Source organism: Mesoplodon mirus, assembly GCF_964341445.2.
Source record: "Mesoplodon mirus genome assembly, chromosome: 3".
NCBI classification, from domain to species: Eukaryota; Metazoa; Chordata; class Mammalia; order Artiodactyla; family Ziphiidae; genus Mesoplodon; species Mesoplodon mirus.
This window is the reverse complement of record NC_138978.1, coordinates 166,310,471-166,322,564: the sequence shown is the minus strand read 5'-3', so window position 1 is coordinate 166,322,564 and position 12,094 is coordinate 166,310,471. Positions and strand designations below refer to the sequence as shown.

The window sequence follows — 12,094 nt, the reverse complement described above, 5'->3', positions numbered from 1 at the left end:
ATGCCCCCATGGCCTTGTCAATGTAAACAGAATCTGTTTCTTTTTCTTTAACTTTTTAATCAAACTATGCCACTTGTAAAACCATGAAGAGGAATACCAAGAAAGAACAATTTCCAGTTCAATGAATAATTTTCCTACAGGGATACTAAAAATAATAAACCAAAACAAAACAAAACATCCAAACAAACACAGTTTCACCATTAAAAAGGTAATCACTGCTGATACGCTAAAATAATAGGGTGGAAATAATTTGTCTGGAATAGGTGTAGAAATATCTTATTGAACTTAATGTTTAATGAACAGTTCATTACCTTCTACTAAAGTAAGAATAAACCAACTATAACTGATAAGTCAAAGTTTTTAAATACAGTTTATGACACAGCCACTCAGGACTGTGTCCAAAAAGCAAGAAGACAATATGGCCAATCAGAGATCCAACTAAATTTTTACAGTCCTCGATACTATTTTCAGGTTTCCCAGATGCTTGAGAATTTATTAAAATTCTCAATGTTCCAGCTTCTGGAGATCACCAAGATAGGGTTGGGATGAGAAAGCAAGTTGGAGAAATCCTTAGAAAGCTTTCCTTAGGCAGGGCAAATAACTTTAGTATTTAAAAACACAGTATTTAAAATTTCTATGGAGACACAAAGACCCTGAATAGCCAAAGCGGTCTTGCGGGGGAAAAAAAGAGAGCTGGAGGAATCAGACTCCCTGACTTCAGATTATATGACAATGCTACAGTAACCAAGACAATATGGTTCTGGCACAAAAACAGAAATAAAGATCAATGGAACAGGATACAAAGCCCAGAGATAAACCCACGAACCTACGGTCAACTAATCTATGACAAACGAGGCAAGGATATACAATGGTGAAAAAACAGTCTCTTCAATACATGGTGCTAGGAAAACTGGACAGTTACATGTAAAATAATGAAAGTAGAACACTCCCTAACACCATACACAAAAATAAACTCAAACTGGATAAGAGACCTAAATGTAAGACCAGACACTATAAAACTCTTAGAGGAAAACATAGGAAGAACACTCTTTGACATAAATCACAGCAAGATCTTTTTTGATCCACCTCCTAGAGTAATGGAAATAAAAAGAAAAATAAACAAATGGGACCTAATGAAACTTAAAGGCATTTGCACAGCAAAGGAAACTACAAACAAGATGAAAAGACAACCCTCAGAATGGGAGAAAATATTTGCAAATGAATCAACAGACAAAGGATGAATCCCCAAAATATATAAACAGCTCCTGTAGCTCAGTATTAAAAAAACAAACAACCCAATCCAAAATTGGGCAGAAGACCTAAATAGACATTTCTCCATAGAAGACATGCAGATGGCCAAGAAGCACATGAAAAGCTACTCAACATCACTAATTATTAGAGAAATGCAAGTCAAAAAACTACAATGAGATATAACCTCATACCAGTCAGAATGGGCATCAGCAGAAAATCTACAAACAACAAATGCTGGAGAGGGTGTGGAGAAATGGCAACCCTCTGGCAGAGTTGGTGGGAATGTAAATTGATACAGCCACTATGGAGAATAGTATGGAGGTTCCTTCAAAAACTAAAAATAGAACTACCGTATGACCCAGCAATCCCACTACTGGGCATATACCCTGAGAAAACCGTAATTCAAAAAGACACATGCACCCCATATTAATTGCAGCACTATTTACAATAGCCAGGGCATGGAAGCAACCTAAATGCCCATCGACAGATGAATGGATAAAGAAGATGCGGCATATATATACAATGGAATATTACTCAGCCTTAAAAAGAAACAAAACTGAGTTATTTTTTGTGAGGTGGATGGACCTAGAGTGTGTCATACAGAGTGAAGTAAGTCAGAAAGAGAAAAACAGTACCATATGCTAACACATATATATGGAATCTTAGAAAGAAAAAAAAAAAGAAGGTTATGAAGAACTTAGGGGCAGGACAGGAATAAAGATGCAGACATACAGAATGGACTTGAGGACACGGGGAGGACACGGGGAGGGGGAAGGGTAAGCCCGGACGAAGTGAGAGAGTGTCATGGACTTATATATACTACCAAATGTAAAACAAATAGCTAGTGGGAAGCAGCCTCATAGCACAGGGAGATCAGCTCAGTGCTCTGTGACCACCTAGAGGGGTGGGATAGGGAGGGTGGGAGGGAGTCGCGAGAGGGAGGGGATATGAGGATATATGTATACGTATAGCTGATTCACTCTGTTATAAAGCAGAAACTAACACACCATTGTAAAGCAATTATACTCCAATAAAGATGTTAAAAAAGAAATAAAAACTCATAACCCAAAAAAAAATGATGGCCATTGGTGAGTATATTTATAATATTAAACACTCAAAAAGCTTCTCTAATTAAATGACTGATAAAATATTAATTAATAATAATAACTAAGTAATTATTGAGCATCATGTTCGAAGAGCTTTACAGACAGCATCTTCCTTTCATAATCGTCTTAAGAGACCCAAAAGGTTATCTCTATTTTAAAGATAAGGAACTTGGGGAGAGAAGTTAATCAATTTGCCTAAAGTAACATTTCTAGTCAGAGACAAAACAGGGATTTAAATAAGGGAATAATAGGTCCCAATGGAAAAGAGCAGCATGTGTGGGGGGGAAAAATCTATCTGCTAATGAAAAGAGAATTCTACCCACTGATACATGTTCATCCATACCCTCCGGGAATTTAATTATGAAATTATGTCAGTATGCAAGTGAAATAAATAGTAAGTTGGAATAAGGAAAAGATGTTATGACAAATTAAGATTTAAATTTACCTTTTTAAAAGGTAATATTGTGTTCATGATATGGTGCTAGATTATTATTATTTTTTTTTTTTACTCAAGATTATCAATAAAAAAAGGAATCAAGAATCAAGGAGATTTAACAATGCTAAAGTTAAATTACAGGTGTTTACTGCTTTAGTAAACATTCAAGGTAGGAATTCAGATATAGAAAACAAAGGAATTATGAGTAAAAGTGACCATATAATTTATCTTCCAACCCATAACACTTTTGAGAATGAAAGAAAGCCCTATCAGTAATTATGATGGTAAGACAAATATAATATAAACTAGGACTGCTCCAGGCAAATCCAGACATTTGGTCACCCTAGTTAAGAAAAATACTTTAACAAAAAATTCTTTGGTATGATTTTTTTTTGAGTACTTAGTATGTTAGCATGTACTCTACAATACAAGACTTTATCTGTCTTATTCACTGCCCCTAGATGGGTGCTTTGTGTACAGTAGGCACTCAATAAATAATTGTTGAAGGAATTATTAGGTTTCCTTTAATTAAAAAAAAAAAAGGTTTCCTGTGTCTAAACAATACAGCTTCATTGTTTAAACATCATTATGACCTAAGTTTGTAAACAAATAAGCATTATTCATGCATGCAAAGACTCAGAGGAACAACAACAAAAATAATCAACAAACCCATCTCTATGTATTAGACATGGGAGACAGAACACTGAAATTAAGGCACAGCAATTAATGAGTAAAAATGGCAGACCACATAGTTCTAATTTAGAGTATAACAATGAAAATAAAGTTTAAACCTACAAAGAAACTTATTCATTTTAAAACGTTCTTTTATCTTAGTCATGAAAACCAACAACAAAAGAAGACAAATCTTTCATTTCTTACCTGCACAGCCGAAAGCCAGATGGTATCTAGAAGAGGGGCTGAATTTAACACAGCACACGTTAGCCTTCGCCTCAATGCTTGCCACCGAGTTGTCTAGGTTGGTAGACCATAGCTTCACTAAGAGTAAGGAACAATAAAAATGAAAATAAACAATACATAGGCCAATGCTTCTGTAACTGAGAAAGCCTGCTTATTGCTACAGCTGTCTTTTCATGTTCATCTAAGCATTTTGGTTTACTAGAATCAAAAATGTTGAACCTGAATGAATGAATAATAGAACAGTATATTTAAACCAACAGAGCTTAGTTTCAAAGTCAGAAAATATTATATAATCAATATATCTCATAACTAAGGCATGAAAGACAGGTTAAAAAAAAGCAATCTGAAATACATGTGTATTTGCCTTAGTATTCTTTAAATAGTGTGTGTGTGTGTGTGTGTGTGTGTGTGTGTGTATGAGTAGGGCAACTACATTGTTTATCGTCCAACCTATTACACTTTTGAGAACCTCACATACACACACATTTTCACATGTATGATATATATCAGACTGTATATAAGATATATACACAAATATCTTTTAAAGTACCTGGGAGCAGTTCTTATTTCATCTTTCAATTAAGAATTCCATGATTTTAAAATTTTACATGGGAACTTAGTTGTATGACTTAGTACATCTAAAGTAACAGATGACAGAATTGCTTAGCTGAACTTTAAAATTTTGCTTTAATATTTGATATTTAGTCCATTCCAATGGTACATATTGAGATTTCTAAGGATTAGGGAGTGAAAAGCTGACTGATCAGAGCAGGTCAGATCTGAAAACAGAAGTATAAAAGTGAGATGTTATCTTGTGAGTTACCAGAGCAACCATATCATTTTTAAACAAAAATGTCTTAGTAGACACTAGAATACAAATAGACTTTCAAGATATAGGTTACGATCCTGGTTCCACATTAGGATTAATAACAAACATTAACAACAAAAGCCTTCCTAACCCATCGTTCTATGGGTCCCAATGTCTCGTCAGGACGGTGCCCAGATGGGGTCCAGGTATTGGTGGTTTTTTAAAAAGCTCTCTGGGGGCTTCCCTGGTAGTACAGTGGTTAAGAATCCACCTGCCAGTGCAGGGGACACGGGTTCAAGCCCTGGTCCAGGAAGATCCCACATGCTTCAGAGCAACTAAGCCTGTGCGCCACAGCTACTGACCCTGAGCTCTAGAGCACACGAGCCACAACTACTGAGCCCATGTGCCACAACTACTGAAGCCCGCGCACCCAGAGCCCGTGCTCCACAACAAGAGAAGCCACCACAATGAGAAGCCTGCGTACTGCAACGAAGACCCAACGCAGCCAAAAATAAATAAATAAATAAATAAATTTTTAAAAAAAGCTTTCTGAGTGATTCTAATGTGTAAAGCAGAGTTGAAAACCAAAGTATAGAGCTGGAGGCATAATAAAATTTTAGAATCTTTTTAGGATTATTAATACAGTGATCTTTAAATAGGAGTGAAAAACATAAAAATGCTTCCAACAACTACCACTTCTATGAATGTTATTTCATAAGAATAGAGACTTCCTCTTGTGAACAGGATCATTTATCTTCTATGAATAGAATTTCACAAGAATAGAAAATTTCTTTATGTGAAACCTCTGAATAAAAATGAATCATTAAAAAAAGTTATTTAAAACCTGATGAGTCTATTAGCCTTCCCAGAGAAACATAAGATACTCATTACTAAAATAAAAAAATAACAATTTTAAATAGAAATGTTTGATTTGTCTCACGCTTTTTTCCAATAGGAATCGTGCTATTTCAGTCAGCATACAATTGTTCAGGCAATTAAGATACACAATTCTGAGATGAGATGGCTAGCTGTAATTAAAAGTCTGCATGCCAAATAGTACTTATAGATTAGAATATCAAGTGGTAGAACTGTACTCTAACAGCGTGGCAAGCCAAAGTTAATCCACAACAAATATTTATGGAGCACCTACTAATCCCATAACCTCACTACTAATCACTAAGAACCTTTACAAACAAAGGTTATATATCAGTGTTTCATGACTATTAAACATGAGTAGTCATAAAAATGAACCAGAACTAACAGAACAACAGCTAACTTAGAAGTGAGGTCTTCTTTTTTATTTCAAAGTAATTTTCTCAATGGAGTAATCATTTACATTTTAAAAATAAGACATAATGGTAACCACCATGGTTATAATTTTCAACACATAAGATATTAGAATCTAATATAACTGTCTGAACTGTAAGGATACCTAAGGTTTAAAATACTATAAAGATACACTGAATATATAAAGCATAGAAAAGAAAAATGCACAAGGAATATAATACTGTTATTAAGTTATTAGTTATTAAATAGAACAGGTATTGTGGGTTAAATTGTTTTCCCCAAAAAGATATGTTGAAGTCCTAACACTAGGTACCTATGAGTGTCAACTTATTTTGAAATAGGGTCTTTACAGATGTAATCAAGTTAAGATGAGGTCATACTGGAATAGGATGGGCCCTAAATCCAATAACTGATGTCTTTATAAGGCGAGGGAGACTTGGCTACAGAGGCAAAGAGTGAAGAAGGCGATGTGTAGAGAGAGGCAGAAATCGGATGCAGCTACAAGTAAAAGACTGCCAAGGACTGCTACGTAACCACCAGGAGCTAGGAAGGCAGCAAGGACGGCTTCTTCCCTAAGTCTTCAGAGGGAGAATGGCCTTGCCAATACCTTATTCCGGGCTTCTAAGCCTGTAGTACTGTGAGAGAATAAATTTCTATTGTAGGAGCCAGGCAGGTAGTGGTACGGCTGCTATGGCAGTCCTAGGGAACTAATACAACAGATATGATGAAATAACATTAAAATCAACTTAATATCCTAAGATAACATCATAGGTCAAAAGGTAAAATAGTATAGTCTTTTGGAGAAAGAAATCAATAAAAGTACCGGAAGAAAATGTCTAAGACTGGGAATTCCCTGGCGGCCCAGTGGTTAGGACTTGGCGCTCTCACTGCCAGGGGCCTGGGTTTGATCCCTGTTAAGAGGAAGTAAGATCTGCAAGCTGCGTGGTGTGGCCAAAAAAAAAAAAAAAACAACAAAAAAGAAAATGTCTAAGACAAATATAAATGAGATGTTCTTCACAATAAGGAACTACGCTTCCGGTTCCTTTCTCCTTAAGTCTGATAGTAAGAATTTCTTTTAACTACAAAATTACAGTCTCAACATTTATTGTGAAAATTCCTTTTGGCAAGAAAAAACAAAAGCGAATTTAAAAGAAAATATCCTCAAGGTGAAGAGCTAAGGCAATTAAATCAAACAAAACACACTGCCCTTATTTATATAGTCTCCTGTGACATTCAGCAAAAAATCAAAATAGTGACTCCTAGGAAAATCATGTCAAAATGTAGGAGACTAAAAAAAAAAAAAAATTGTTCTGAGTACTAGCAAGCTGCCTTTAGGAAATGAATTTTTTTACTTATAACTAAGTGTTTTATTACAAGTTTGATTAATGTTAATAGGTAAAGAAAAGATTTTTGTTTTTTTGTTTTTCTGGTTTTTTTGAGTATCACCTGAACCTTACGTCCCATTAAAAAGTCCTGAATTTTAAAAAATCCAACTACCCTAGAGGATTGGTGAGGTTTATCATCTACAGATCTTTTAAAGTCTGGGTTAAACACTCCCTAAGTTCTTTTGTTCAAAATTATTTTTTCCAATAACAGAACATATTACATATCTATAATAATGTCAGTACCAATTTCAATGTGCAGGATTTATGTTTCTGAGCTTTTCAGACTGGGTCCACTGCACATCTATTTGCACAAAGCTTCCTAAGAAAGAATTCATTGTAAAAGATAAAGGAAACAGGCCCAGGAGTTTGACACAGTAAGAAAGCCTGTCTTTAGTGAGAATGTGCAAGTATGGGTATGATTCATATCTGGTACTCCTGAACCCACTTCTGAACTACTGTCTAGATCCTACAGAAAACAGAATGAATTAAAAGGGAGAATGCTGCTTCACCCAAAACTATCATAAACATCTATACTATTTGATAAGTCTAAAAAAGTATAAAAGATTAAACACAAAGATGTGTACTTTGACAATGCTAATTATCAAACATAAGTTTTTCTTTTAAACTTCATCAAAGAGAAAACAGGCCTTGTCGCATTAGTTAGCTATTGTTGCACAGCAAATTGCCCCAAAACTTAGAAACTTAAAACAAAATTTACTATGTCACATAGTTTCTGAGAATCAGGAATCTCCAAGCAGCTTGGCTGGGTGCTTTTGGCTCACCGTGTCAAGGCTCAGAGGTCACAGTAAAGCTGAGCTGAAGAATTCGTTTCAAAGTTCACTCAACACAGCTCTTGGCGTGAGGATTCGGTTCCCCACCATTTGGGCTTATGATACAGCTAGCTTCTCCCAAACCAACTGAATGGAAAGAGAATGATGAAGACAGATAAACTAATTTCAGAAGGGACATACCTTCACTTCTACAGTATTCTGGTATCATGCAGACTGGAGCAATGGGGAAGCAGGGGAACTAAACAAGTGTGGGAATAATAGAAGCCAAAGATCACTGGGGTCCATCTGGGATGCTGGCCAACACAAGCCTTTTAATTTCATTTGGATCCAGGAGATATTATACTTAGTAGAGTTATAACTTATGGGAATGATAACTGTTATTATAATGCTGTTTATTTACTATGTTGCAGTTCATTTTTTAGTCCTCTGATGATAAGAAGTGGAAGCATTTCATTCAGTATGAGTTAAGTAAAATTAATTTTTGAAATTTACCAAGATTTCAAATTCAGCACTTTTACCTTAACATATACAACTATGAAAATTTGGAATAAATCAGGCTAAATTTAGGGTGTCCTAAAGCCTAAATTCTTCAAACTCATATGTGGAGGGGAAAAAACCTTTAAAGAATGTGCTTATTCTATTTCAAAAGCAAGATTATTTATTGGAAATGACTCTTAGGTTATGTATTTTAAAAGGAAAATACATTTTCCCAAAAGAACTTATAAAATGGCTCATGAAACTCTTTTCTGATTACCTTGCTAGGTACTGATAGTTCTTTAACACGCAAATATGTGCACATATAATTGGAAGTAAACTGTTTTTATTTATTTATTTTTTTAACTTTTTATCTTATAACTGGCTTAGAGAAGTTAGATCAACATGGTTGATCTGTCGGGGAAAAAAGTTCAGTCATAATTTATGAGGAATTAAACTATTGTTAAAATATACAGATCAGAAAAATATCATTTGTAAGGACTGAGTATTTAATTATGCAATGAAAAAATAACTTCCATTGTTAATAATGGTTAAAAATAGATTAAACAACACATATAAAAATATTAAATATTTTTCTGTAAAATACATTAAAAGTAATTTAAAATATTCTTACTATAAAATTATTATAAAGGCTATATTTTATAAGTAAAATCACCAAACAGTCAAGGAGTGATAAATATATTTAAGAAACAGTAAATACAGGCATTCCTGTATTGAGGGTTTTGTTCCAGGCCACTACAATAAAGCAAGTACCATAATAAAGGGAGTCACAAAATGTTTGTTTTCCCAGTACATGTAAAATCCATGTTTACATTATACTGCAGTCTATTAAATGTGCAGTAGCATTGTACCTAAAAAAAAATTTTTACACACCTTAATTAAAAAATATCTTATTGCTAAAAAATGGCAACCATCATCTGAGTCTTTTTACTGGTAGACTGTTCTGCCTCTAAGTTGATGGCTGCTGACTGATCAGAATGGTGGTTGCTGAAGGCTTGGGGTGGCTGCAGCAACTTCTTAAAGTAAGACAGCAGTGAAGTCTGCCCCATCTATTAACTCTTCCTTTCATGAACAATTTCTCTGTTTTCAATTGACTTTGCCCAGATTCATCAGAGGAATCACTATCTATGGCAGATATAGCCTTACAAAATGTATTTCTTAAATAATAAGATTTGAAAGTTGAAATTACTCCTTGATCTATAGGCTGTAGAATGGATGTTGTATTAGCAGGCATGAAAAAAACATTAATCTCATTGTCTCTCTCCATCAGAGGTCTTGGATGACCAGGAGCATTGTCAATGAGCAGTACTATTTTGAAAGGAATCTTTCTTTCTGAGCAAGAGGTCTCAACAGTGGGCTTAAAATATTCAGCAAACAATGTTGTAATCAGATGTGCTGTCATGCAGGCTTTGTTGTTCCATTTAAGGAGCACAGGCAGAGTGGATTTAGCATAATTCTTAAGGGCCCTACAATTTTCAAAATGGCAAATGAGCACTGACTTCAGTTTCAAGTTAGCAGCTGCTTTAGCCCCAACAAGAGTCGGCCTGTCCTTTAAAACTTTGAAACCAGGCACTGACTTCTCTTCTCTAGTTATGGAAATCCTAGATGGCATCTTCTTTCAATATAATACTGTTTCATCTACATTGAAAATATGTTGTTTAGTGGAGCCACCTTCATTATCTTAGCTATATCTTCTGGATAATTTGCAACAGCTTCTAATCAGCACTTGCAGCTTCACCATGCACTTTTATGTTGTAAAGACAGTTTCTTTTCTTAAACCACATGAGCCAACCTCTGCTAGCTTCAAACTTTTCTTCTGCAGCTTCCTCACCTCTCTCAGCCTTCATAGAATTGAAGAGAGTTAGGGCCTTGCTCTGGATTAGGCTTTGGGAATTAAGGGAATATTTGATCTTCTATCCAGACCACTAAAACTTCTTTATATCAGCAGCAATAAGGCTATTCCACTTTCTTATCATCCATGTGTTCACTGGAATAACACTTTTAATTTCCTTCAAGAACTTCTCCTTAGCATTCACAACTTGGCTAAGTGTTTGGTGCAAGAGGCCTAGCTTTCAGCCTATCTTGACTCTCAACATGCCTTCTTCACTAACCTTAATCATTTCTAGCTTTTGATTTAAAGTTAGATGTGCCACATGAAAAGATGCTCAGCATCATGACTAATTATTAGAGAAATGCAAATCAAAACAACAATGAGGTACCACCTTACAGTGGTCAGAATGGCCATCATCAAAAAATCTACAAATAACAAATGCTGGAGAGGGTGTGGAGAAAAGGGAACCCTCCTACACTGTTGGTGGAAATGTAAGTTGGTGCAGACACTATGGAAAACAGTATGGAGGTTCCTCAAAAAACTAAAAATAGAGTTGCCATATGATCCAGCAATCCCACTCCTGGGCATATATCTGGACAAAACTATAATTCAAAAGGATACATACACCCCTATGTTCAAAGCAGCAGTATTCACAATAGTCAAGACATGGATAAAATCTAAATGTCCATCAACAGAGGAATGGATAAAGAAAATGTGGTGTATATATATATACAATGGAATACTACTTAGCCATAAAAAAGAATGAAATAATGCCACTTGCAGCAACATGGATGGACCTAGAGATCATCATACTAAGAGAAGTGAGAAAGAGAAAGACAAATACCATATGCCATCACTTATATGTGGAATCTAAAGTATGACACAAATGAATTTACCTACAAAACAGAAACAGACTCATAGACTTAGAGAACAGATTGGTGGTTGCCAAGGGGGAGGGGAATGGGAGAGGGATGGAGTTGGAGGCTGGGGTTAGCATATGTAAGCTATTATATATAGGATGGATAAACAACAAGGTCCTATACTGTATAGCACAGAGAACTATATTCAGTATAGTTAAACCATAATGGAAAAGAATATGAAAAAAATGTATATATATGTATAACTGAATCACTTTGCTGCACAGCAGAAATTAACACAAACGTTGTAAATCAACTATATTTCGATTTATAAAAAATAAATAAATAATAAAGTGAGATGTGCAACTCTTCTGTTCACTTGAACAATTAGAGGCCAACAGAGGGTCATTAACTGGCCTAATTTCAACATTGTTATGTCTCAGGGAATAGGGAGGCCTGAGGAGAAGAGAGACAGAGGAACGGACAGGGGTGGAGCAATCAGAACACACACTACATTTATTGATTAAGTTTGCCATCTTATATAGGTGCAGTGTGTGGCACTCCAAAACAATTACAATAGAAACACCAAAGATCACTGATAACAGATCACCATAACACATATAAAAATATTGGAAAAGTTTGAAATTTTGTGAGAATTACCAAAATGTGACAGAGAGACATGAAATGAGCAAAAGCTGTTGGAAAAATGGCGCCAACAGACTTGCTCTATACAGGGTTACAATAAACCCTCAATTTGTAAAAAACATAGTATCAGCAAGGTGCAATAAAACGAGGTATGCCTGTAACACTTTTGAGAAAGGCTTAAATGCATTTGGGAATGTTAGTACCAACCAAGACAGAGTAATCTGTCAGTCTCTCTCACTGTGAGTTTACTCTGGACAATTATCAAGAAAACAGAAAGTGACTCT

At 35.2% G+C, this 12,094-nt stretch overlaps 1 protein-coding gene across 3 annotated transcripts in view; it reads right to left on the bottom strand.

Annotated features, from left to right (window-relative positions):
• The window catches only part of COP1 (COP1 E3 ubiquitin ligase), a 223,871-nt gene that overhangs the window by 52,291 nt on the left and 159,486 nt on the right, over window positions 1–12,094 (bottom strand). For all 3 annotated transcript variants that reach the window (XM_082613771.1, XM_082613773.1, XM_082613772.1), the window contains one exon: window positions 3,673–3,789. In XM_082613771.1, the coding sequence (XP_082469897.1) occupies window positions 3,673–3,789 (117 nt within the window). The remainder of the gene's footprint in view (window positions 1–3,672; window positions 3,790–12,094) is intronic.